Source organism: Cibotium barometz, chromosome 59 (assembly GCF_041138505.1).
Source record: "Cibotium barometz isolate CiBa-2024 chromosome 59, ASM4113850v1, whole genome shotgun sequence".
Lineage (NCBI taxonomy): Eukaryota > Viridiplantae > Streptophyta > Polypodiopsida > Cyatheales > Cibotiaceae > Cibotium > Cibotium barometz.
Window position 1 is genome coordinate 8,204,507 of NC_141104.1, and position 27,776 is coordinate 8,232,282.

The 27,776-nt window shown below is 50.0% G+C and overlaps 1 protein-coding gene across 4 annotated transcripts; it reads left to right on the forward strand.

Annotated features, from left to right (window-relative positions):
* Nucleotides 1-27,776, forward strand: LOC147605448 (DNA-3-methyladenine glycosylase (MAG)). 4 transcript variants are annotated; one of them, XM_086793159.1, is made up of 8 exons: nucleotides 1-379; nucleotides 594-787; nucleotides 960-1,031; nucleotides 1,165-1,288; nucleotides 1,364-1,434; nucleotides 6,625-6,682; nucleotides 27,012-27,207; nucleotides 27,298-27,776. In XM_086793159.1, the coding sequence occupies exons 1-7, from the start codon at nucleotides 34-36 to the stop codon at nucleotides 27,185-27,187; spliced, it is 1,041 nt and encodes a 346-aa protein (XP_086649285.1). In that variant the 5' UTR covers nucleotides 1-33; the 3' UTR covers nucleotides 27,188-27,207; nucleotides 27,298-27,776. The 4 variants fall into 4 exon arrangements, with proteins under 4 accessions (XP_086649285.1, XP_086649286.1, XP_086649288.1 ...); XM_086793160.1 differs by lacking the exon at nucleotides 27,012-27,207; XM_086793162.1 differs by lacking the exons at nucleotides 6,625-6,682; nucleotides 27,298-27,776 and having other exon boundaries at nucleotides 27,012-27,150.

Consider the following 27,776-nt stretch of genomic DNA (forward strand, 5'->3'; position numbering starts at 1 on the left):
ACAATAAATACATTTGCATTGACTTTTGATGCGATGGATTGGGAAGCGTCTTTCTCTCTTTCGGAGACCACCAGGCAGCGAGCGCTGCGGAGCTCCAGGCTCCGCAATCGCCCACCTCCCCTCCGACGCCCCACGGCTTCTCTCAACACAAGAGCGAAAACCCCAAGTGCCACGATCAATGTATCTTCTATGGAAAGTAGTATTTCCTCACAGCCCTCCATCTCTCAGAGAAGAAAACTAAGCAGGAGGAACCCAAAACCTTCAAAACCTCATGATGATAATGATAGTAATAATGCGGAACGCTTAACAGCCTCTTCCTCGCCAAAGCAGAAGCTGCTCAAGAGAAGCCCTCATCCCACAAATTCTCATCCTAGGGACGGTAATGATGCCAATTATGATGTATGTGTGTCAACCTCCATCATAAGCTGCGAACATGACAGAGCCCTCATATTCAAGTGTCAAATTGTATGATTGATGGTTGATGATGATGATGGTGATGATGAATGTCGATGTCAATGAGGGGGATGATGGTTGGGATGTTGATGGTGGTGTTGATGATAATTCTGATGATGTTGTGATTTTTTTTATGACAGACATCCTAGTCCCTTGTCAAAGATCCCAACAGAGGATCGAGGTTCAAATGGAGACCATTGATGCAATGCTAGATCATGGGAAGCTACCTGCCCTTCTAGGTGCAGAATTCTTCCAATGCGAGGCATTGGAGCTTGCTCCCAAACTCCTTGGGAAGTTTCTTCGAAGGGATGATGTGGTGTTGCAGATAACCGAGGTGAGAAAACATCTTTTCTTTATACTTGGTCCTACTACTTGTCATAAGGAAGCAGACTTTCATGTATATATTAAAATGCCCATGGATTAGGTAGCCATTAAGGCGATGCTTTCTGATATATTTTTGAGGATGTAAGTATTTTCCAGCACCTTAGACAAGTTTGTGATTCTAGGTGGAGGCTTACCGACCCAATGACTCCGCATGCCATGGACGGTTTGGTGTTACTCCACGCACTGCTCCTGTGGTCCGTCGCAATCCTTAAACATTTTTCACAGCATATGGCCATGCCTAGTATGTGTAGCTTCTTAGTATGGACTGGAACTATGTGTAACATTGGCTTACCAAATATGATATTAACTAGTGCATTGCTGTAGCAGTTTGGGCCGGGTGGTCATGCATATGTTTATCTCTGCTACGGTTTGCACGTCATGCTGAATATTGTAGCAGATGTCAAGGGAGTTGGAGCAGCTGTATTGATCCGGTCGTGTGCGCCTATAGCAGGTTGCTTTTGACTTTAATAAGTTTTCATCCTTGCATTTTGTGGATATTTTTGCTTCTGATGTGATACTTGTGTAGGAATGCAAACCATCCAGTCTCGAAGAGGCATCATGTCAAATAAGCCAGTTCTTCTTACAGGACCGGGAAAGGTACGTAGCTAGTTATGTAGTCAGTATTTTGGACCTAAAGCAGTTTTCAAACAAGATGTATGTAGGCACTATGATAGTCCGTTTTAGAGACTTCACCTTCTTGGGTACTCGTGTATATTCGTCATAATTTCGTTTCTTTACAAGTAAAGCTGAGCAAAGGTAGAAAAGATAAGAAGTTGTTGGAACTCTTCACTCACACTCAACACAAGCTGGAGGCTGGAGCAATCGTGCTGGCTGGGCAGCTCTGAAATTCATCTCACCTCTTTCAGCCTGGGTGTGACCGAGTGCCATGTATTCTATTCATGGCTTCTTTCTCAGCCATTCTTGTTGTTGCCTTTGGAAGTTCAATGTAGCAGTAGGCCTCGCCACTTCCCTTAGCTTTTGTTGTGAGATTGTGGTAGTGCTCTCATGCTCCATGTCTATTCATAAACTCTTTGGGGTTAGAGGGTAAGTGAGACACAAGTACCTTGGCTTCTTATCAATTCTGGCTCTCCCAACTCAATATAAAGGCCTTGTTGGTCAGAGAGATTTGAAGACAAGCTGCATGTTAAAAAGTTCAGTACAACAAAATTGTGAGAAAAGTTCCATGTTTCGATACAGTCTTTTAGGTAGATGTAATGGATGGCAAAGATTTAAGGTTTTGTTCTAGGAAAATAAATGGCCCTTGCTAGCCTCGCCTTAGGTCTACTAATGAATGACAAAGATTTGAGGCTTTTTTAAGGAAAATAAATGGCCCTTGCTAGTCTCACCTTAAGTTGGTGTAAAATAAATGGCCTTTTTAGCCAAAGGTTGGCTCTTGCTAGCCTAGCCTAATGGATGCCAAAGATTTCGTTTAACAAAGTGAATATCCTCCATATGTCTTTTTTGGTCAGTTTTGCGTGTCTCGTGACTTGTGCGAATGCCGGTTTATTGTTTGTAAGCTTGGGAATGGCTGTTTCCCATGACGATAGCTCGACAATGATAGAAAAACATGGTTAGTTGCTTTAGTCAGCATACTGTGTCTTGAAAGTTGTAAGGGATTCACGTGATGGAAACCGAGTTTCTCGCGTGACAGAATCCTCCCAAGATCTCCTAAACACGAGACACACAAGTTAGTAATCCAAATTTAGGTTTGTAGGCTTAGGCTTACCACCCAACCGTAGATCCCTCTACATCAAGGTGTTGGGCTGAGTACTAGCATAGATCTGAATTCAGGTTTGCAGGCTTAGGCTCACCACCCAACCATAGATCCCTGTGCATCAGGGTGTTGGGCTGAGCACTAGCATCTAACGACAGCGTATCAAGATCTATATTTTCACTTTCATTTTGTACATGGAGAGTATTGTTGTATCTCATTTTCTTGTACATAAGTATACAATAGTCTACGTTGTTATGTGTTGTGGATGTGTGTCTATTCCGTTGTTCTTTATCGTCTTACCACATTTGGTATCAGAGCCTAGGGAACTTGCAAATTTTTTCTTCTCTAGCACTTGTGTGGTTGAGTGCGTGGATAGGGTAGAGTCCCTAATATCGATAGGGTTGTGGTGGGGTTGGTGTTCCTGGTGTGGAGGGGCTGTTGATGTGTACAGAGGATTTGCATGGTGTTTCATCACTCTTGGCCCTCCATGCGAGAGAGTGGCGCATTGATCTTCTCCTTCCCCTTGAGTGTAACACCGGGGATGGAATGGGATACAGAGTCGGTGTCTTCCGCCATCCAGGGGAAGGCAGTCGAGCTCTCTCATCATTTACATGATGTGTGCATCACCGATGTGCTTACCCATCTTTGGCCCTTGGCTCGGATGGAGTTGGGAGGCTCGAGCCACAGAGATTAGGATGGGGAGGTGGTGTCCTCAAGCTTAGAGGTGCTGCTTTTTGTGTTCCTTTATATCTCAGTAGCAGTACCCCTTCCCCCCTCCTACAGATACCTGCATTGCGATAGGTGGAGCCCAGATTATGCTTACTTTGGGGCTTGGATAGAGTGGCGTCACATGCAGGGCAGGATCCACGCCCACTTGGTGCGTCTTTGCCCCAAGACCGACTATTACTACTCCTTGTTGAAACCCACGCTCAAGACTCTTTGAGTGGAGGGTAGTTCTGATAGTTCCACTTCCCATAGAGATTAGATATGCGCCTTGTCTCATGGAACATTCAGGGTTTTGGGGGGCCACTGTGCTTTCAGAGGTGTTGCGTCCTTAGAGGAGAGCTTCATAGAGCAGCAATTGGGGGACCCATTGATATCCTCTTCCTCTAGGAGCACCATCTTTTAGAGGCGCGTACCTGCCGTTGTGGGAAGAGCCTACTGGCGGGTAGGAGTCTCACTTTCAGGTCCCTCTATTTTGGCCCCTCCGGGACGCAAGGAGGAGTTTGTATTTCTGTGAGTGAGCAGTTATTGCTGGCAGTAGTAGGCTCATGCACCATTGACATTGGTTGGGCTCAGTGGGGACCATCAGGAGAGGACTGTGTGGGCTTTTTAAATGTATATGCGCCAAACATTGTAGCAGGCAGAGCCACCTTCTAGAGTACAGTTTGTCAATCCCTTCCTCAGGCCAACGTTTGGTGTATGGGTGGGGACTTTACATGATAGAGTCAGCAGAGTATAGACTTGGAGGAGGCATGGCTATAGTTTTTGGCACAGAGTACTCTGCTTGGGAGGAGCTGAATCTTGGCTCTTAGGGGGCAGGACCCTTGGCATTTACCAGAGTTTGGATGCAGCCCTGGGAGTCTGTGCTTCTCAAAGTTTGACAGGAGGAGCACCGGCCCCAACCTATCCAGACTTGATAGGTTCTATGTGGATGAGTGGGCTTGTGGTCGTGGGGGCATGATTGGTATTTTGGCAAGCACTACTTTCTCCGATCACACACCGGTTATTCTTTCTCTGGAGGATACCTGGAGGGGGGCTCACCCTCACATATCCTTGGGAACTTTGAGCACGGGCCCTACTAGGTGCCTTGGAGATTGGCTTACATTCAGACAACTGCCCCCCGTGGCCCAGGAGAGGGGCATGACTGGGATCCGGGGCAGGGACAGACTCAGCCTTGACATCGACTCTGCCATTCCTCCGGAGTGGCTAACCTTGATCCCTTACCCTATTCCCCTGCAGTGGCTGGGAGTGTTCACTAGGCATGCTATTCTCTCGAGTCTTGGCAGCTCATGGTGCGGATAAGAGCTCCACCTTGCTCACCTTTTCAATTGGATCTCCATAGTTTTTAGAGAGCTTCGCAAGCATAAGTTCTTTATAAACGGTAAAAAGAGTGAATTCTTTCTTTTGTATTGGGGCACATTGTTGTTGGAAGGTTGGCGATTTCGAGCGTGTAATCTATGGCTAGAAGTTGCCTTGGATTATCCCATAAGTGGAAGCATGGGAAGTTGAAGAGCCATATATAGGCTAGAGTGGCACCTTGTCATAGTCATCTCCTCCGGCCGGTGTTTTGGGAGGCAGCTTACCGGGAGATGGGAGCCCGGTGGAGGGATGCTCCAGTGCCCGTTGGGGGTGTTCGTGGAGCTCGATGGTGATGGTGGAGCTCGATGGTGATGCGTCTCCTACGTGCATTAGTCTTCCGCTGCGCATTCTGACAATTGTATCCAAAGGATGGCGTGAGGATGGATACTACATAAGTGGGTGGAAACCCCATGTGTGGGTGGCCCAAGTACTTGGCCACCTACCCCTTGCATGGTTGTTTGATCTTCTCTCTCTTAGGAAAACGATTGATCGCCATCTCTCCTGCATGCTCATCGTTTTTGCTCACTATAGGTGCTGTCCTCATCCAATCTTGATTCCGAGCACATCTTGGTGATCTGCAGGCAGAGGGGACCATCTCTAGTACACAGCATGTGAGTAATCAGCCGGTGCGGACTCTACTGTATGACCAACCACGTCAGCAGGCCGTACAGTGTACAGACCTGTACGGGCAGTCTTCTGTGAATGCTGTTCGCCTGTTGGTCATCCTGTTTTGCTGCTGGCTGCCTGTCATCCAGGTGCTGAATATTGTTTTGGTGCTGTCCAGGCTGCCTATGTGCCTGTTTTGAGCCTGTGGGGAGTGCCTGTGACCAGCTGATTGCTCTTGTCGTGCTCGGACATCATTGACGACATTCCCATTGCTTGAAATCGTGCCCGGGAGTGTCCCTGGTGCAAGTTCTCCATTTTTCAGCCTTCCCGCACTGTGAGAGAGAAAGCTAGGCACTAGAACAGACACACTAGTGTCGTGTGGACCCAGAACACCAAGGGTGCATTTGCATCTCTCGAGTGATCGACGAATTCTTCTCCGACAACTTTTGTATTCAGTTCTTTGTCTATGGCAAATCTGGCTTTCATAGCTTGTGGACTTGGTATTGAGGGGGTGCGGGGGGGGAGGGCGGGTCGGCCCGGTTTCCGGCCGCAGTTGTGCAAATTTTCAGTTTTCAGCTTTGTTATGTTTTGTGTTGTTTCCATTTAAGTGTTTTAAGTGATTTACGAGACGGTACTTCCCAACACGTGCTCACACCCAATGGGGTGAATTATATGTAAGAACTTCAAGCTCTTTTGGCGTTTTGCTTCCTTCAAAGAGGAGGCACAAGCTGCAAAAACAGGTGTTTCAACCAATGTTGCTGAGACAACCACATGGGCTACATGTTATGCTTCTTTCAGGAAGCAATTCACATGGTTTTCATCGAACACTGTCACATGCATGACTTGTGGGACCTTCGACACCACGTGTGATCTAGGGTGCTATAGCACCCATTGTTGCAACTTTGGGATCTTCTTAAGGATCATGGGATTCATTGATAGTATCTGGAAAAATATGCATGAGCTCCAAGTCACATTGACTTGGAAAAAAACGACGACACAAAAGGATCCTCCTCGGCATCGAGGGGAGACTCTTCTTCCTCAACTTCTAGTCCTTTTTTAATTTGAGTCAAGGGTTCTCTACCATCTTTGTTGTTATAATTTTGAGTACCATTGCCTTGGTCAATTTTAGGGCTAGTCTCTAAAGATGCAAACACAAGTCGAAAGTAATCTCTATCCGAAGATTTTTAAAAAAAAAACTCCACATGTACTTTACATTTTGAAGCTTATGTAAAGCTGGTATTAGCCTTTAGTCATTGCGGATTCATTATTTTGTATATTAGTAGATATTTTTGTTCTATGAAATATCTACAAGTTGGAAATTATGTTACACTTTTCATTCATAAGAAGACACTAGGAAACCTTAATTAGAGCTATGATGGTGGCAGGTTGGCCAAGCACTTGGTTTGACGACAGAGTGGTCCAACCATCCTCTTTATATGGCAGGTTTGTGCTCATTTCACTTGGTTTGCTTGAGGACTTTAACAATTGCTTCAAATGTCCCTTCCATGTACCATTGTCTTGTGCTTTTAAAAATGTGCATGCAAAATTACAATGATATCATACAAAAAGTCTAGTAAAGCTTTATGTGAGGCACGTGTGTACTTCCAATAGGATTGCACTAGTCCAAACATCCTTGAAAATGTATCTGTGTAGTCCTTATCAAGATTACAATAGTGCAAGAGAGAGGCAGATAGGTGTTACATCTTGAATTGGGCTGTTAACCTCAGGTTAGATGACATAGGGTTAAGGGGATGGACTAACCCAAGATCAACTAAGGCTCAGGGTTGAAGGTTAAAAGCTAATCCAAGATTAGGGTTAGGGCTTAGCGGGGCTTAGGGTCTGATAAATCCTTGAGTGAGAAGCTAGGGCTAGGAAGGATGACTTGCAGTTGTAGAGGTTCTTTTAACAGGGTTAGATTCAAGGCTTTTACAGAGGCTTTTATGTTGCTTGAGTTACACTAAGGTTATGGGATTTTCATCTTTGGCTCTTTAGACTCCTCCTAAGGTGGATATGTTACTTGACTGTTTTCATCTCTGCCTATGTTCACGGATTCATATTGGTTTGTTCATACTAAATAGAAGTCTGTTTTTTGCATAGCAAGAAAGAGATTGTTTCCAATGGAGGTGATTACCAGGCTTCTCTCTAAACTGAAAATAATACGAGATAGTCTTGGAGCAAGGGCTTAGGCCACATTGCTTTGTTGAGACTGTTGTCTTGCCATCTTCTTTGTACCGCTTTGTTGCGATTAGTGTCTTATCTTCTTTGTACTGTGATTGGACCTGTGGGAAACAATTTGATCTTCAATAAGGATTTCACCAAGAGCTTCGAGTTCCAGCTGTTCTTCATCTTGATTTGTAGCTATGCTTTCTAAGCAAGGAAACACAAAATCTATTGATATAATGTCACATGGCTCATCATCATCAGCGCAACATTCTTGAAGAGATTCATTCATGCATGTAGAGTCAGTAGAAACCTTAGGGTTTGCATTAGAAAGCACTCTGCATATTGCATATCATTCATACATTGCATAGAGACCATTGCAGAAGCCTTGAAATACCATCTAGTATTTTTAGGATATTTATTAGCATTTATTTGGCATTTTTCCCATAATTTCCAGAATTTAATACCATTTATCCATGATAAACAAGGCGTGTAGCATTTAGTGTCCAGTTGGCCAGCCCTTCAGCCAACCGACCATATAAATAGTCTTGCTTTGCACCATTCATTCCGTCATCTCATAAATAAGCCATCAAGCAATTGTTAGAAGTCATCTCCTGTCTATTTTTATACACCAGGGCCCTTGTTGTGGGTGTGCCCGCCCTTATGAGGTGTTTTCTCATGTTTCCCCACTCTCCGTATTTTTCCCCATTTTTTCCCTATTTTTTTGTGGCATGGGAGGTAGTCTAGTAGTGGCAGGAGGACCCTGAACCTGGCCGACTGCATCTGTGGAGATTCTGGAAGTGGCCGACTGCACTGCATGAGTCGTGGGACTTTTCTGATGCTGGCCGACCCACTTTGCTGCTGGCCGATTGTGATTATTCAGCAGCCCCCATACCATTTTTGTATCATACTCCGGGATCTTCTTGTGTATATAGAGCAGAGTTACACGCCTATATCTCTCTCTCTCTTGTGCTGTATTTTTTTCTGCATGCGTTTTTGCTCTTGTGTTCCCAGATCTGGTCATCATCTCCGCTGCGTATTCTGACATGGTATCAGAGCCTAGGCTCTAGATAGTTCTTGGGATTTGTGTGAGCAAGAGGGGGACTGTTGTGTTGTTGATTGGTGGACCGTACGGGACTGTTCGGGAAGAGGAGAAGCAAGAGGACGGCGGGCTGATTTGCTGGATAGCCACTTGTAGGTGTTAGTTCTTCTTTGTTCCCACCCACCCACCCTTTTCAGAGTACATCCCTGCAATGGCAGATCTGTTTGAGATGGCCGAGAGGCATGTGAAGATCCCGACACTCCCCACGTTCCCGGTGGACCGTCAGTTGGACGGAAGCAACTACGGCATATGGAAGGTTATGATGGAATCCGTTCTGGAGTCTTACAACCTCGCTGATTTCGTCGTTGTTGGGGTTTCACGGCCGGAAGTAGAGGAAGGGGAGTTACCGTCGATCCGAAAGGACCGGGAGGCTCAGACACAGATGTGGGATCGTGTCAACGCCAGGGTCCGTTCGTTTATCTTTCTCAACTGCACACCGCAGGTAATGAATCATGTAAAGCATATGACGCTGGCCAGAGGTATATGGCAGCATTTGGCCTCTCTTTACCAGAGGATATCGCCCATGAAGAGGATCTCCTTGGAAGTGCAGATGCGGGTTATGAACCCTGCAAAGGCGTCGACGATGCGGGAGCATATTAACAAGCTGCAGGCTCTTCAGCAGGAAGTTCTTTAGGCTGGGAAGGAGATATCGTCAGAGGACATGGCCATAACGTTGCTGTCACATTTGCCCTCTTTGTACTCAGCATTTTACTCGTCTTTGATTACCAGTGGCAGGCTCAGCACCATCACATGGGAGGAGCTTATGCCCATGGTTTTGGACTAGGAGGAACGATTCACGAACCCTCCTCGGAGGCCTTAACTGGCCAACGGTCGAAAGGCCATAACACGGGCAAAGGGAAGGCTTCGTCGGAGAAGTCTTCTGAGAAGAAGTCCGTTAGTGATCGCGAGAAACTAAAGGCAGAGAGGACCCGTAATGATTGTGGCGAGAAAGGCCACTATTGGAGGCAGTGTCCCAAGCGGAAGATCGAGAAGGATGAAGATTCCTCAGTAGCAATCATGAAGACTCCGGCTTTTGTGCACCTGGAGGTGGTGGACATCGATGTTTCATTTTCTTCAGGCAGGGAGGAGATTAGAGGACTCTCCGCAACGGATACTCGGGAGTGGATTCTCGATAGTGGTGCTTCCAGGCACATGACTCCTTCCCGTTCCGGTTTACAGGATCTCTGCAGGTGTTCTGGTCACATTCTTACTGGGGATACATCCACTATCCGAGTTCACAGTGAGGGCAGGATGGAGATAGTTCCCGATGGCAGAGGGGGGAAGCATTCCTCCCAGGTGTTGTATGTTCCGGCACTTGGTTTTCATCTGTTGTCAGTGCATCAGGTTTGCAAGACTGGCGTACGGGTGGAGTTTGATAAGCATTTTGTTGCTCTCCGGGACAAAGCAACAGGCCAAGTGGTTTGGGAAGGCGGAGTGGAGAATGGAGTTTACAAGCTTTCAGCACTCTCTCTCCCAGGTCCTCAGGTTTGTGATGAGTGGCAGTCTGGTAATGGCCACTTAAGTGTGGATACGCTGCAGGTACAGGCTTTCCGGGACCAGATGGTGGATAGCTTGCCAGTAGATGGCTGAAGCTCCCGCCCCTCCCTGCTCGCGCTACCTGCACACCTGCGCCCCCCCGCCTACCTGCCTGCTCGCCCCCTCGCGCCCCCCCTTGCCCCCCCCGCATGCCCTCGCTACTGCGCCCCCCCTCCCTCGCTGTACTGCTCGCCGCCCCACCTCGCCTTCGCGCCCCCCCTTCTTTTCGCGCCCACCTCCCCTCTGCAGCGCCCCGACCCCCCCCCCTCCGCCAGCTCTTTCTCCCCCCCACCCCTCTTGCGCGCAGCTCCCCCCCCCCCCCCCCCTAGGGCTACTCCTTCGCCGCTTCGTCCCCCCTCCCTTTTCTTGCTAATTTCCGCCCCCAGGGGGGTTTTTCCTTTTTCTCCGGCCTTCGTCTTCCGCCTCTCTGTGTGCAGCTCGGTTCTTGCAGGATCTCCGCTTTCGCCTCGCCTTCGCCATAGCTTCAGACTCTGATGGAGGCTCCTCCCGCCCCGCCTCAGAGGGACTCCCCCGCAGCCCCCTCGCCCGCCCCTGAGGACACCCCCATCAGGCTTTCTCTTTCGCCAGAAGAGGAAGCGAGCCTCACCGCAGAGGTGGAACGCCTCCAGGCTCATTCCACCATCTGCCGTATAGTCGGCACTCGCCCCAGCAGAGGGGAGATCCGGGATCTTCTCCAGGCCCGCCTTCTTGCAGATGTGGGCAAGATCCTGGACGTACAGCTACTGGGCCGTGGACATTACCAGATCGAGTTCGAGACCGCCCAGAGCGTGGCCAAGGTCCTAGCCATGAGTCCCCTTGACATCAGGGGTGCTCGGGCTTTCTTCAGACCTTGGCAGCATGACTTTGACCTAGCAGCGGCTGAGCAGGGAGAGCGCCTTTTCCATGTTACAGTTTGCTTCCCTGGACTCCGCCGGGAGTATCTTCCGCTCCTCTCTAGGCTAGGAGCATTGGTGGGCTCGGTACTAGAGACTGGCCCCCCAGCAGCTTCAGTGGTGGCTAGAGCAGCTGGGCTACCTTCGGTCAGAGTTTTGGTGTCTGACATCTCCTCCCTTCCTAAGGTCATTCAGCTGTTAGAAGTCATCTCCTGTCTATTTGTATACACCAGGGCCTCTGTTGTGGGTGTGCCCGCCCGTATATCATTTTTCCACACTCCCCGTATTTTTTCCCTATTTTTCCCATTTTTTCCTAGTGGCTGGAGGGCTGCCAGGTGATGCCAGGAGCACCCTAATGCTGGCCGACTGGACTTTCTTCAGTCGTGTGCATCTGGGTTGCTGGCCGACTTGTTCTGACTAGGCGTAGGCATCTGTAGCTGGCCGACTGCTATTTTCAGCAGTCGTGGGCATTTTTCCCAGTCGTGGGCACCATCTGAAGCTGGCCAACTGCTCACATGGAGATGTATATATAGCCCCTCAGCCCCCACCACTTTCTCATTCAGTTTTTCGGGATCTTGTGTATAGAGAAGAGTTTACACACCTATCTCTCTGTGTTTCTTGTGCTGATTATTTTCTGCAGTCTACTTGCTCTTGTCTACCCAAGTTTGGTTATCATTTCCGCTGCATATTCTGACATGGTATCAGAGCCCTAGGCTCTAGGAGATCTTGGGCGTTTTTCTGAGCAAGAGGGGGAGCAACAGGTTGCTGATCGGTGGACTGTTTCGGGCTGAACGGGAAGAGAAGGTGCAAGAGGAAGGCGGGCTAAGGGGCTGGACAGCCACTTGCATATTTTCAGATTTTCAGATTTTTCCCACCCACCCACCCTTTCAGGTTACTCTCCGAGATGGCAGATTTACTCGAGATGGCTGAGAAGCACGTGAAGATTCCGACTCTCCCCTCGTTCCCAGTGGATCGTCAATTGGACGGGTCCAATTACGGCATCTGGAAGGTCATGATGGAGTCAGTTCAGGAGTCATATGATCTTGCTGATTTTATTATCATAGGGGTGCCACGGCCGGAAGCTGAGGAAGGGGAGTTATTATCGACGAGGAAGGACCGAGAGGCACAGGCACACGTGGGACCGTGTCAACGCCAGGGTCCGGTCGTTTATATTCCTCAATTGCACACCACAGGTGATCAACCATGTGAAGCACATGACGCTGGCGAGAGGCATATGGGAGCACTTGGCTTCTTTGTACAACAGGGTGTCACCCATGAAGCGGATATCCTTGGAAGTGCAGATGCAGGTTATGAACCCTGCAAAGTCTTCGATGATGCGGGAACACATTAACAAGCTGCAGGCCCTTCAGCAGGAAGTCCTTCAAGCTGGGAAAGAGATATCATCCGAAGATATGGCCATCACGTTACTTTCCCATTTGCCTGGTCAGTATTCCACTTTCTATTCCTCGTTGATCACGAGTGGCAGGTTCAGCACCATTACTTGGGAGGAGCTTGTGCCAATGGTCTTGGACCAGGAGGAACGTTTCACGAACCCTCCTCACGGTGGAGGTTCGGAGGCCTTAACTGGCCAACAGTCGAAAGGCCGTAACACCAACAAGGGCAAAGGGAAGGCTTCATTGGAGAAGTCTTCCGAGAAGAAGCCTGATCCAGAACGAGAGAAGCTGAAGGCCGAAAGATCGTGTAATGATTGTGGCGAGAAAGGCCACTACTGGAGGAAGTGCCCCAAGCGGACAGGGAAGAGTGCTGATACCTCAGCCTCAGCTGCGAAGACTCCGGCATTTGTGCACTTGGAGATGGTGGACTCCGATGCTTCATCATCTTCGAGCGAGGAGGCAGTTGGCTTCACCGCGAAGGATACCCGGGAATGGATTCTCGACAGTGGTGCTTCTAGGCACATGACTCCATCCCGTGACTTCTTTCTGGATCTGAAACGGCAGTCAGGTCGTATCTTTATTGGTGATAACTCCACTATTCCGATTCATAGTGAGGGCCGGATGGAGATTATTCCCGACGGCAAGGGGGGCAAGCATGCTTCCCGTGTTCTTTATGTCCCTGCTCTGGGCTTTCATCTTTTGTCAGTGCATGAGGTATGCAAGACTGGCTTTCGGGTGGAATTTGAGGAGCATTCAGTTGCTCTAAGGGACCGTGAGACAGGCAAAGTTGTTTGGGAAGGCGGTGTGGAGAACGGCATCATCTAGCTCTCTGCACTCTCCTCACTGACAGGCTCTCAGGTCGGAGATTTGTGGCACTTTCGTTTTGGCCACTTAAATGTGGATGCTTTGTGGCGCGCCTTCCGGGACCAGATGGTGGTTGGCTTGCCAGATGTTGGTAATAGGCAAGGACGCTGCAGTTCTTGCATACGTGGTAAGCAGCACAGGGAATCCTTTCCGAAGCAGGCTTCCAGGCAGGCTTCGAAACCATTGGAGTTGATTCACACTGACTTGTGTGGACCACAGCAGATACCATCCTTGGGAGGATCTCTCTACTTCATGCTGCTTGTTGATGATTGTACCAGATTCACGTGGGTCTACTTTCTTTCACAGAAGGACCAGGCTTTTGCTCGGTTCAAGGATTGGCACGTGATGGTGGAGAAAGAGTCTGGATTTCAGGTCAAGACTCTCAGGGCTGACAAAGGAGGTGAATTCTCTTCGATTGTATTTTTCCGGTTTTGTGCAGATCATGGCATCAAGAGGGAATTGGCCAATACAGGATCGCCTTCGGAGAATGGAGTTGTAGAACGTAAGAACAGGACTGTGGTGGAGATGGCGAGGACCATGCTGGAGCATCGTGATCTTCCTCGTCCACTTTGGGGTGAGGTTGTGGCAACAGCTGTCCATACCATTAACCGCTCTCCGACGACTTCTGTACCCCATATGACTCCATTTGAGGCATATTTTGGCAGGAAACCCGATGTCTCGCACTTCCGTGTCTTTGGGAGTGACGCATATGTACATATTCCGAAGAAGCAGAGGGGGAAGCTTGACTCCAAGTCCCGCAAGCTGGTATTTGTGGGGTATAACTCTCTTTCCAAGGGATACAGGTTGTATGATCCAGAGAGGAACGAGATTGTTGTCAGCCGGGATGTGGTCTTTGACGAGCATGTTCCAGCATCCACTGTCGAGGAGCCGCCACTTCTTGGAGATCCAGAGGAGTCTGATGATGATTCCCAGTCTATCACTCCAGTTGATCCACCTCAGTCATCACAGGAGGTTGAGCCCGCAGCTGGAGTTGAGTCCCCGCGAACACAGGAGGCTCCACAATCTGTTCGAGTACCTAGGTGGTTGTTAGACACCCTTCGGGAGTCAGGTGTCACGGAGCTACCCTCCGAGTGGACCACAGAGGACGGCCCTCGCAGATCACATCGAGTCCGAGATAAAAGCAACACGGCGGAGCTTCTTCAGGTGAACTATGCTCTGATGTCTCGTATCATGCGGGATAAAGAGCCCACTTCCGTAAAGGAAGCCCTTTCACAAGATACTTGGAGGGAAGCCATGCAGGTGGAACTTGATGCCCTCGAGAAGAACAACACTTGGGAGTTAGTACCGAGGCCGTCGAAGCGGTTAGTCATTGGTGTCAAATGGGTCTTTAAGACCAAGTACGCGGCTGATGGGTCGGTGGACAAACACAAAGCCAGGCTCGTGGCTAAGGGTTATGCTCAGCGGCCAGGCATCGACTACGAGGATACCTTTGCACCGACAGCGCGGATGACCACGATTCGGACCGTTCTTGCCCTTGCTTCTTCTCAGAGGTGGCCCGTGTACCAGATGGATGTAAAATCGGCGTTCCTTAATGGTGACCTGCAGGAGGAGGTGTACGTTGAGCAGCCTCCAGGCTTTATTGTTCCAGGATCGGAAGGGATGGTTTACAGGTTACGTAAGGCCTTGTATGGTCTTAAACAGGCTCCCAGGGCTTGGAATCAGAAGATTGATTCCTTCTTTATTCGGACTGGATTCCAGAGATCGGTTGCAGATCCGAACCTGTATCTCTTTCGGGAACGCGGCATGGTCACACTTATCATCCTTTATGTGGATGATCTCATTCTCACCGACGGTCATGTGGAGCACATTGGAGTGACGAAGGCTGCCTTGTCAAAGGAGTTTGAGATGACCGACTTAGGCTTACTCCACTTCTTCTTGGGATTGGAGATCTGGCAGACCCAGAGGGGGTTTTTCGTCTCTCAGCAGCGGTATGTTCATGAGTTGCTTGAGGCCTTTGGGATGGAGAACTGCAAGCCTATTACTTCGCCGATGGACCCGAACACAAAGTTAACCGTTACAGATCCTTGTGAGCCAGTTGATGCCTCGCAGTACCGGAAGTTGGTTGGTTCATTGATCTGGTTGCTGAACACCAGATTGGACTTGAGCTTCTCCGTGGGGCTGTTGAGCTCTTTTATGCAGACGCCATTGAAGACTCATTGGGACGCAGGATTGCGGATCTTGCGGTATCTGCAGAGTACGAAGGATCTGGGACTCTTTTACACAGGAGGGAATGGAGTCAAGCTCCAAGGTTGGAGTGACTCAGATTGGGGAGGAGATCCAGACACGAGGAGATCTACTTCAGGATACACTTTTACCCTCGGCTCAGGAGCAGTTTCTTGGAGCAGCAAGAAGCAGCCAACTATTGCCCTTTCTTCGACAGAGGCAGAGTATCGGGCTGCTTGTGGTGCTGCGTGTGAGGTTGTATGGCTGCGGAGGCTGCTAGGTGAGATGGGGTTTCCACAGAGGGAGCCCACAGTCATCCAGTGTGATAACCAGAGTTGTATAGCTATTGCTCGGAACTCGGTTTTCCATGCCCGGACCAAGCATATAGAGATACAGTATCACTTTGTTCGTGAGAAGATCTTGGCGGGTGACATCTTGCTACTTTATTGTTTGACGGAGGACAATGCGGCGGACCTCTTCACGAAGTCTCTACCTCAGGCTACGCTCAGGCGGCACTCCAGCTCCCTGGGGTTGGTTACACAGCCAGGAGCTGAGAGGGGGTGTTAGAAGTCATCTCCTGTCTATTTGTATACACCAGGGCCTCTGTTGTGGGTGTGCCCGCCCGTATATCATTTTTCCACACTCCCCGTATTTTTTCCCTATTTTTCCCATTTTTTCCTAGTGGCTGGAGGGCTGCCAGGTGATGCCAGGAGCACCCTAATGCTGGCCGACTGGACTTTCTTCAGTCGTGTGCATCTGGGCTGCTGGCCAACTTGTTCTGACTAGGCGTAGGCATCTGTAGCTGGCCGACTGCTATTTTCAGCAGTCGTGGGCATTTTTCCCAGTCGTGGGCACCATCTGAAGCTGGCCGATTGCTCACATGGAGATGTATATATTGCCCCTCAGCCCCCACCACTTTCTCATTCAGTTTTTCGGGATCTTGTGTATAGAGAAGAGTTTACACACCTATCTCTCTGTGTTTCTTGTGCTGATTATTTTCTGCAGTCTACTTGCTCTTGTCTACCCAAGTTTGGTTATCATTTCCGTTGCATATTCTGACATCAGCTACCTAGGATAGGGGGGGGATGGATTGATCAGAGAGTGGAGTTCTCGGGGCTCCCGAACCAGTGTTTCATTTGCAGGCAGGTCGGTCATCTGGCCAAGGCCTGCCCTCGCAGGAGACCCCGACCCTCACCACAACAGCAAGCCCCTGATGGCCCGCCGCCCACAGATGCGGCTTGGCAGGGAACCTCCGGGACACCTGCTCAGGCCACAGAGACTTCGGAGTGGTAGCCTGGACAGGGGCGCTGTTGAGGGAGACAGCCACAGCAGCACGTCCAGAGACCGCTGCAGGAGCAGCCACAGTCTCAGCATCACTAGGTTCCCGTGAGGAACAGCTTTGCTCCCCTCCAGGAGGAGACCCCTGCGACGACTGAGGACCAGGAGATGCCAGCATCCCCTCTTTCACCCCCCCCACCCCCGTCCCCTCCCACCGCCTCGCTTCCACCTTCGCCTCCTCCCGTCCCCGCTCTGGTTTCGGCAGCGGCTCCCTCTCCACCCCCCTCGCCCCCCCCTCCTCCCCCCTCCTCCCCCCCCCCGCCCGCCTCACCTCCCCGGGAGGCCCTGGCAGTCCCCTGGCGTTCACCTGCAGTCCGGAGGGCGCTGAGCACCGACCTCGCTCGAGCACCACAGAGGAGACTTACCATGCCGATTCGGGCTTCACGGATATCATCTATCCGCAGTCGGCTGAGTCGCCTCGGCATTAGACAGCGCTCGGAGGCTTTTGATTACGCCTTCACACGGCTTTTTGGAGCAGAGGGCCCCCATGAGCCAGCACCCATCCGAGTTCATGTAGTGATACCTCCGGCCCGCGGGGAGGAGGCACTTGATTCAGCGGTGGCCTTCTCATTCCCTCTATGTGGCCCATGCGACCGGGAGTGGACTCTAGAGCTCGCTCTTAGCACTTGGAAGACTCAGGCAGTTGAGTTTTCTCATCATGTGAGCGATCTGGAGGTGATTGATGTGATAGGCCGACTATGGGAGTGGCTCATTTTTTCTTGGATCCCGGGAGTGTGGATGCCTCAGGGATTCGTCATTTGGTCGTTCGCATAGTGGCAGACTTAGCACGCGACCCTGGATATGTATGTATACACGAGGTTGCTCTGTCAGAGCGGGAGGCAGTCGCCATGGGCCACAGCCACTGGCGCCTGATCCGTGATTCTTACACCGGGTGGGCAGATTCGCAGCCGCTCGGATGGGGACTACTCTCCATCCAAGCCGCTTGCGAAGGCCCGCCGTACGGCTGAGACAGCATCCACCTCAGCAGGTCATCCATGAGGATCATCTCATGGCATGTACAGGGCCTTGGCGGAGCACATTTTATACGCTATCGTGGTTGCTTGAGGTAGGAGCTTTAGAGATGCCTGGTTGGTGGCAGCATTGATATTTTGATGATGCACGAGCACCACTTGGGTGAGAGCAGGATCCGGAGATATGGTTCGGTGATGCTTGGTAGATGGGACACCTTTTGGTCTGCAAGGTTTGGTCCTTTGGGTGGACAGGGAGGAGTATGCATGGTCATTGCAGATGTATGGCGGCAGGCCATTGTGGATCGAGGGATCATTGTGCCTGGTAGAGCACAATATGTCATTCTGAGGATGCATGATGAGCTATTGGGCGTGCTCAACGTCTATGCGCCCAACCATGCTAGTGCCAGAGCAAAGTTCTGGACCCAGGTTACGGATGCATTGCCAGAGGCCGCACATTGGTGTGTCGGGGGAGACTTCAACATGCTTGAGGACCTAGCCGATAGGGTGGGAGGCAGTCATGTTACAGTGCACGGCACGGAGCTTGCAGCTTGGGACCGGTTTTGCATGTCACTGAGGATCACTGATGCATGGCAGCATGGGGCCTTCTCCCGCTCTCAGGACAGTCTTAGTTTCTCTCGGTCGGATCGCCGGCAGGGAGGGACTAATCTCTCACGGATTGATCGCTTTTATGTGGGCGACTGGTTAGGGGAGCGAGGGGGCTCCGTCGGGATTCTCGCTGGCACCTCATTTTCAGATCATGTGCCAGTTATCTTGACATTGGAGGAGAGGACATAGGAGCCCAGCTTACAGTTGAGGATCCCAGAGAGGGAACTTACAGATCCCAGTCTCGCTGAGGACATTGAGAGGATCTGGCATGATAGTCAGTGCTCTGACCAGGATGCAGCAGGCCAGTGTGCCCAGGGACTCATTGAGCTTAGCTCTTTTTTGCACGCTGCAGCTTTGACACGGCTGGGAGAGATTCGCGAGCGGGAGCATCGGCTGAGACGCAGCCTTGCTTCGCTTCAGCGCCTTCAGGAGCAGCAGCCTGCATGTGAGTGGGTGGCGTCCCAGCTGAGCCAGGCACGCCAGGAGGTTAGAGAGGCAGAGGAGCAGAGACATGAGTTTTACTATCGTCGTCAGGCCTCTCAGTGGACGCAGTTTGGTGATAGAGTGACTGGGGAGTTTTTTGAGATCACCGGACCCCGCCATGCTCGAGCAGGAGTCCGTCAGCTTGGTAGGCCGGATGGATCGGTAGCTACTGAGCCCGGGGAGATCAGAGCCATTGCCACTGCATTCTATAGAGACCTGCTTTCAGCGGAGCTAGCCACTGAGGATCGGGATGCTTGCAGACAGACTGCGTGGGCCCATGTGCAGAGGAGGGTCACAGATCGTATGCGTACAGTTCTTGGTGCGCCTCTTTCAGAGATTGAGCTTGCCGAGGCCTTGAGGGTCCTGCCGCGACATAGTTGCCCAGGGGAGGACGGACTGACGCCGGCCTTTTTTATGCGCTATTGGGACCTTTTGGGGCCAGGCCTCCGCAGGGGCTTTCAGTATGTTTTGGACACTGGGGTGATGCCACAGAGCTTTTCAGAGGGCTTGATCTTTCTTATCCCCAAGGGGGAGGGAGTATCAGATGATATTCGGCATTGGAGACCTATTACGATCCTCAATACTGTCTACAAGGTCTTAGCAAAGGCCTTGAGTTTGAGGATCCAGCCCTTCTTGGGGGAGTTGATCCATGCTACCCAGACAGGATTCGTCAAGGAGTGCAGTATCCTTGACAACATCTTTACTTTCTGGGAGGCGACGACCCGAGCTAGATTTCTTGGTGAGGACTTGGTCGTGATGCTTCTCGATTTTGAGAAGGCATACGATAGAGTTGATTGGGGTTTCTTAGAGGGCACTATGCTTCGCCTGGGCTTTGAGCCAAGCTGGATTAGAGGGGTGGCGGCTCTGTATTCCACAGCTCGTAGCCAGGTGTTGATTGCAGGAGGATGGGAGCCGAGTTTTGAGCTGACCAGATCAGTCCGTCAGGGGTGTCCCCTCGCCCCTTTTCTTTTTCTCTTCTTTGCAGAGGCTATGAGCATGTATTTGACGGTAGAGGAGGTTGGTTTGAGAGGACTCCAGCTCCCAGTCCGGGGGGAGAACCTGCTCGATGCTGAGTTTGCTGACGACACGGGTTTATTTTTGCATGGCCAAGAGGCCAATCTTCTTCGGGCAGAGCAGTCGCTCCAGGTTTTTAGTGCAGCTTCGGGAGCATTGATCAATTGGCGCAAGACAGTGGCCTTTTGGATCAGCAGCGCTCCCACTCCGGCATGGAGCCCGGACCCCGGTTTTAGATGGATTCCTCCTGGCACAGCAGTGCGGTATTTGGGATGCCAAATTGGACTAGATTTGTCACCTGAGTAGCAGATTGTCCCGCTTCTTCTGAGTAGAGGATGGGAGGACAGATTTGCTTTGAGCATCCTGAGAGCTTGGGAGTTGCTGAAGTCTGAGACCGGGGCTCTCTCAGCGACCTCCTTCTTGTGTTGAGGAGCGGGCCAGACAGCCGCTCATCTGGAGCCCAGCGGTTCGCACAAAGTAGGGTCATATGCTGGGTTCTCAACCTCGTCTAGCCTGGGGACCTCTAGCGGCAGGCCCAGCACGTAGTTTTGGAGACTGGCAGGCCTTCTGCAGTCTCCCATAGGAGATACAGGTGGAGAGGCTGAGTCACTTCAGAGGAGGGTTGATTATGAGGGATGATATTCAGGAGGCACTCACAGAGGAGTGGTTCACGCCTTTCGAGCTAGTGGCCCCACGGTGGATGGGAGCCTTTACACAGTTGGAGATCCTGATTGCTGTCAGAGCTTGCACTGAGGATGGCAAATGCCTCTACTATGAGATTCAGGATGAGGGCAGACTTCAGAGAGTGGAGGTGGAGTCGCCTTTGGTTGCGGAGTGCACCTTTCAGAGGATACAGGTAGTGGCCGCCGCTTCTCGGAAGTGGCATATTGACCCCGACCCTGCAGATGTGCTCCCGGATTGGCGCATATGGGCATATGCAGCGCGCCCCTTGGCCCGGCTACAGTTGGACCCTGGGGAGTACGAGTGGCATGATCCTTATGCATCCCTTGAGGCCACAGAGATCACCTTTTTCCAGTATACTGTTCGGCTGGGGCGGCATATTTTGACGGCGAGGAGGATGGTCTCTCCAGCTGTAGCGGGGCACTGGCGGCTACAGGGACTCTCACAGGAGTTCCTGGAGGATTTTTGGGCTCGGCTCTGGGCTAGTCAACAGGCCCGCAGGATCTCGACTTTCCAGTGGCTGGTCGCCCACAGGGGCTCAGCAGTTGGCACCTGGCTTGTTTACAGCGGTCTTCCGGCGGCCTGCGTCCGATGCGGTCACCCTATGGAGACACAGAGACATTGCCTATGGGATTGCCCTCAGGCGCAACAGATTTGGCTGCGGATGCTGCGTATTCTGGCCCCCCTCTCTCCAGAGGGTATGTTTACGTGGGGTGCCGCTGCTTGGTCGACTTCGTCAGGGCTTGCTATGGGTTACAGGCCACCTGTTTGGCTTTTCCCCCCTCCTATTGTATGATTTAGCCCCTCAGTCCTTTGTACTGATGCTTGTATTTTGCAGCACCTAGGGAGAGTCTCCCGGGCTGCCTTGCTGTATTCATTGCTCTGTTTTTTCTTATGAGCAGGAGAGATCTTTTGTAGCCCTACGGGCTTTTTTATATAACTAATGAAAGGATCTTTTCTCGGGGGGGAAAAAAAAAAGCTTGCCAGTAGATGGCAGCAGTTGGCAGGAACTCTCCAGTACTGATGTTGGTAGTTCTTGTGTTCATCAGTCAGAGGAAACTGAACAATGCTCTGCTGTCTCGTCGTATTCGGGACAAAGAACCTCCAGTAGATGAGGATGTTCTTTCCACGGGGACCTTTCGGAAAGCCAGGCAGGTGGCAGTTGATTACTTGCAGAAGGAGGTGCATACTCCAGGCTTTGTGGCTCCGGATTCAGAAGGGGTGGTTGACAGGTTTCAGAAGGCCTTGCGTGGTCTTCATCAGGTTTCTAGGACTTGTTTTTGCACTGTAACAGGTGTTGATCCTTATGAGCAGTGTGATGCCTCTTTGACTCAGAAGCAGAATGGTTCATTGATCTGGTTGATGGACACCAGATTGGACGGGAGCTTCCTGATGAGGCAGTTGAGCTCATGTTTGCGGATGACTCTTTGGGAGGCAGGATTGCGTTTCCTGTGGTTTCTGCGGCATGCAAAGTATCATGGACTCTTTTACACAGGAGGGGGATTGTTGGATGGAGTCCGACTCCACGGTTGGAGTGACTCAGTTTGGGGAGGAGATCTGGACACGAGGAGATCTACTTCAGGCCCAGGAGCAGTTTTACGTAGCAGTAAGAGGCAGTCATCTTTTACCTTGTCGCGGACAGAGGCAGAGTACCGGGCTGCTTGTGCCGTTGCTTGTGAGGTGGTGAGGATGCAGAGGTTGCATTGCAGATTTGGGCTTCCACTGAAGGAACCCATGGTCATCCAGAGGCATCGTTGCTGATGACATCTTGCTAGAGTTCTGTTCGACGGAGGACAGTACGGTGGACCTCTTCACGAAGTCGCTATCTTAGGATTTGCTCAGGAGGCACCCAAGCTCCCTGTGGTTGGTTTCACAGCCAAGAGCTGAGAGGGGGTGTTAGAAGTCATCTCCTGTCTATTTTTATACACCAGGGCCCTTGTTGTGGGTGTGCCCGCCCTTATGAGGTGTTTTCTCATGTTTCCCCACTCTCCGTATATTTCCCCATTTTTTCCCTATTTTTCTGTGGCATGGGAGGCAGTCTAGTAGTGGCAGGAGGACCCTGAACCTGGCCGATTGCATCTGTGGAGATTCTGGAAGTGGCTGACTGCACTGCATGAGTCGTGGGACTTTTCTGATGCTGGCCGACCCACTTTGCTGCTGGCCGTCTGTGATTATTCAGTCGTGGAGGTTTCTTGTGTCCAGTCAGCTGCCCTACAGCAGGCCGACTGCTGATGGGGGGGCATATAAATAGGCCCCCAGCCCCCATACCATTTTGTATCATACTCCGGGATCTTCTTGTGTATATAGAGCAGAGTTACACGCCTATATCTCTCTCTCTCTTGTGCTGTATTTTTTTCTGCATGCGTTTTTGCTCTTGTGTTCCCAGATCTGGTCATCATCTCCGCTGCGTATTCTGACAGCAATTGCAGCATTCATCACTTTAGCCTTTAGCACAAGGAGCATAAGCGATTGAAGCCTTCATCACATCAGTCCTGAGTGTTTTCAGCCAGCGTTTAATCCTTCAGCAGCTAGGAGCATCAACGCATGTGCATTCAGCCTTCATCAACCAAAACGCATCAGCATATAGCATTTAGCCATCAGAATACCTTGCGATTTTTGCATAGGAGCAGTTTTCAGCATACAATCTTCATCGTTTTGCTACAGCACTTTGGCGAAGGTAAAACTCAGCAGTCATATTCATTTTAGCATTCATTCACAACCTAGAAACAGTCCCAATCAGCCCCTACCTCAGTCTCAGATTTACAGCCTTCCCTCATTCCGTTGGGAAGAGTGCATACGCTCGAGATTAGTCATCATTGGTGCTTCTACAGCCGTGTACAGTTCAACCCGACTCTTGGTCCTCCGAGATCTTGCGTTTGGCTTATTGTCAGTCCACAGTCAGTCTCTTCAAAGTAATAAAGCAAATACTATTCCGGTAACGGGATAGGGGGCCCTTCAGTGGGTAATTCGGGACCCATACGGTGTACAGTTTCTCTCTCTCTCTCTCTCTCTAAATCTCTTAAAGTTTGAAGTCATAAAAGTGGATTTCTAAACTCATGAAACTCAGGATACAGAAGGCGGTGTGAGACTTGTGTGACAGGATCCTTAATTATGAATGCTTCTGCTGCATGTTACATATTAATGGTTGCACATGTATTTTTTTTTGTTATCTCATTGCCTTGGCATGAATCTACATGACAAATTTGGTAAGCCTCTTGTTTGTGAATGTGTTGGTGTTGGTCCCATACATAGAGAGAGAGAGAGAGAGAGAGAGAGAGAGAGAGAGAGAGAGATATTAATGTCTACGAGAGGCCAAAGTCGGCCTATGAGACAAAAAATAATACAACCGTGTTCTTCCGGTCATCGGAAGAAAAGAAACAAAAGAAAAAGTGTGCATGTGTCTGGATACAACTGTGAATCATCATGGATCGGTGGAGCCCATATACAAACAATATAAGGGGGGTGGGGATGTGGATGGAGTGCTAAGGCAAGATGCATCTCTATATGCTGAAGGGGTAGTACAAGCATGCTATGCAGATCTATGTCTAACTCCATCCAGTGCCATAAGAGGGATATAAGATATCATACATCGCCGATGCTGAGGCTGTGAATGGCATGAACATGTACCCTGAGTCTGAATGAAAGCGAGCTAGCCTGTCCTGTGTCTCCATCTGGTGTCTCATTCGGATAGCTGCTATCTCTCGGTGACGGAGTCGGGGTGCTCTATGTCCAGTCTGTCTAGGTCTCCTCCTGGCTCTCAATTCCTTTGCTCTCTGTGCGGTCACCCCACGTGGTACATCAGCTGGCACTGGCATAGCTCTCTGGAAGAAATCTGTGAGCTGGGACTGTCTCCCACCCCTAGTGGGAGCGGGTGTCTGGAGGAGTCTCTCTCGAGAACTATGAAGCTCTATTAGTAGTCTGCCAAGCTGTCGCTGGTCCGAGGCCTCCATCAACTGATGTAGTGAAGAGTGCTCCTCAAACAATCCTGCATATCTATCTCTGACCCCCTGGTGGGCTCTACATCTACATACAAAGTGATCCTCAGTCTCCACCTCCTCGCGGCACAATCTGCATATCCGCTCAGCTCTAGGAACCCGTGCCGCTCTCCCAGCCTCTATCTCTAGCTGATGTGATGAGACTCGTAGCTGTCCAATAGCAACGCGAGAGCTGTGTGGCATGTATACATCCATGTACCGTGGTCAATGTATAAACCCATCCCCTGAGATGTTCATAAAGTGGTCTCTGTAGTACAGCATCTTCGGTATATTAACGTCTACGAGAGGCCAAAGTCGGCCTATGAGACAAAAAATAATACAACTGTGTTCTTCCGGTCATCGGAAGAAAAGAAACAAAAGAAAAAGTGTGCATGTGTCTGGATACAACTGTGAATCATCGTGGATCGGTGGAGCCCATATACAAACAATATAAGGGGGGTGGGGATGTGGATGGAGTGCTAAGGCAAGATGCATCTCTATATGCTGAAGGGGTAGTACAAGCATGCTATGCAGATCTATGTCTAACTCCATCTAGTGCCATAAGAGGGATATAAGATATCATACATCGCCGATGCTGAGGCTGTGAATGGCATGAACATGTACCCTGAGTTTGAATGAAAGCGAGCTAGCCTCTCCTGTCTCTCCATCTGGTGTCTCATTCGGATAGCTGCTATCTCTCGGTGACGGAGTCGGGGTGCTCTATGTCCAGTCTGTCTAGGTCTCCTCCTGGCTCTCAATTCCTCTGCTCTCTGTGCGGTCACCCCACGGGGTACATCAGCTGGCACTGGCATAGCTCTCTGGAAGAAATCTGTGAGCTGGGACTGTCTCCCACCCCTAGTGGGAGCGGGTGTCTGGAGGAGTCTCTCTCGAGAACTATGAAGCTCTAGTAGTAGTCTGCCAAGCTGTCGCTGGTCCGAGGCCTCCATCAACTGATGTAGTGAAGAGTGCTCCTCAAACAATCCTGCATATCTATCTCTGACCCCCTGGTGGGCTCTACATCTACATACAAAGTGATCCTCAGTCTCCACCTCCTCGCGGCACAATCTGCATATCCGCTCAGCTCTAGGAACTCGTGCCGCTCTCCTAGCCTCTATCTCTAGCTGATGTGATGAGACTCGTAGATGTCCAATAGCAACGCGAGAGCTGTGTGGCATGTATACATCCATGTACCGCGGTCGATGTATAAACCCATCCCCTGAGATGCTCATAAAGTGGTCTCTGTAATACAGCATCTTCGGTGGTAGTGGGCTCTTTGGTGCTGTCCATGTCTCCTGTATGTAGTGCTGCCATATGTCCTGTCTCATCACTCTGTTCCTCTCAATGAGAGAGAGAGAGGTAACCCCGTGGAGCAGACTGATCATACTGAAAAGGTGGCAACCGCTCAATGTCTATACCATGATGTGAGAACCACTGTAGCATCTGTGCATGCCAAGATCCAGTGTGTCCAGCCTCGGCCAGCTGTCTGGATGCCTCAAAAGCTCGGCGGGATAATCTCTCCATGGGCATCTCCCTCATCCTGTATATAAAGGAGATCGTCTGGAACCATGCCTCCACTGCCATAGGTGGTGCAGCAAACTCAGCTCGAACAATGTCGTGCGGGACGGATGGTTTGCTGCGTATCATCCTCGAGAGCATCAAGATCTGTGGTCTCTCCAGCTGTACCCATGTGGAGGCTGCAAGCCCTGGTGCCCAAACCGCTGCTGCATACATCAAGGCTGGTGTCACTAATGTATCAAAGAGCCACCCCTTCGTGCGGGGTTCCTGAAAATGTGCCTGATGACACTGACGCTCAAGGCCAGCAAGAGCTGCATACCCCTGGGTCACTCTGTCTCGGACTGCCTGAGCCATGGAGAAGCGTCAAGCTGAGCTAGTAAATGTGATGCCAAGGTAAACATAAGAGCTCACCACCTCGACCCGCCCTCCTGCTAATGTGAGAGTAGTGTGGCTCCTGACCGCGGGTGAAGTGTGGAAGATCATAACCTTGGGAAAAATGATGACCAGCACGAAGGGGATTACGGGAAGATAACACAGGGGTCGTGAATCTTTGGGAAAGCATGAGTTCTATTGTTGTTTATGCCTTTATTACAAGTGATGGCCTTATGCTCATATAGTAACAATGACATATACAAAGGATATAGCAAGTGAATGCTCTCATGCCATGTGTGTATCTAGGTGTACACTTATGTGTACCTATACTTATATAAGTGCTATGTGCTAGACTAAGGTCTACAACCATTCATTTAATCCTAACACCTAATGTGCTCCTAGCACTTATTTATGTGCATGTGTGCACTATCCCTAACAACATTTTATGTGACGTTATGTGCACATTACACCACTACATTTTTCCTAACAGGATGGGCACTGTGTATATTGGGCATTCTGGAGCTTACCATGCCATGGAGAACACAACACACACCCTTAGTACACCAAAATATACAAGAGAAATTTGCAATGGAGGAGTGTGCTCATAAAACTACTCTATTGAAAGAAAAATAGAAACATTTCTGGTTTGTTACATGACAATACTTCTTTCTGGACCTTTTTGTAGGTGGTTTAGAGGTTTTGAATGGCCCAGCTCCAAAAAATATTCTGGTAGGACCTAGAGTGGGTATAGACTATGCAAATCCCAAAGATATTGCAGCATTGTGGCGATTTGCTATTTCTGGAACTCCATGGATAAGTGCACCAAGGAATACATTAACACCACCTCGGAATTCTGTTTAGTGGCTGTTAACAGACATTGGGTTAGTGGAATTTTTTTGTACATTTTTTAAAGCAGCATCATGTTTTACTTGTTGATTTGCTTTAGCATCCGTAGTTTTTTTTTGATGCAGGACCAACGCTGGCTCAATAAAGGGCAGTGCCAGAGTTCATAGTGAAGGGAACCGTTAGAAACACACAGTTTTTGGCCATTTTGTCTGTACTGAGACCAGGTCCGCAACACGTTTTAGCCATTTCAACCATTTCCATTTTTTGAAATGTTGCACTTCAGACAAAATGGAAAATCCCTGCATTCAGCCTCAAATCAGTGATGTTTTTGTTTTTTCCTCTTTTCCATCTCTTTCCACTCTCCCTTTCCTCTCGTATGTTCGTATATCTCCATACCTCTTCCTCTCCCTTTTTCTCATTTGCTTGCATCTGCTGTGCTGCATGGTGTTTCCCTGTTTTGGCCCCTCCAAAAACCTCCAGTGGATAGGGGAGATCATGCCTTTTCCTTGGGTGCCCATAACACATTTTTTTTTCAGTGGCATTGTGTAAGGAGCCTCACTATGACAGTAGGCTTAATTTAAACCAGTGAAAATTTATGAATCAT

What these genes read in the sequence shown, in the direction of transcription:
- LOC147605448 (XM_086793159.1), top strand. Translation starts at nt 34, where the DNA reads ATGGATTGGGAAGCGTCTTTCTCTCTTTCGGAGACCACCAGGCAGCGA. An exon ending in TGGTGTTGCAGATAACCGAG is followed by an intron (nt 788 to 959) that starts GTGAGAAAACAT and finishes TTGTGATTCTAG; the next exon opens with GTGGAGGCTTACCGACCCAA. An exon ending in CTCCACGCACTGCTCCTGTG is followed by an intron (nt 1,032 to 1,164) that starts GTCCGTCGCAAT and finishes TTGCTGTAGCAG; the next exon opens with TTTGGGCCGGGTGGTCATGC.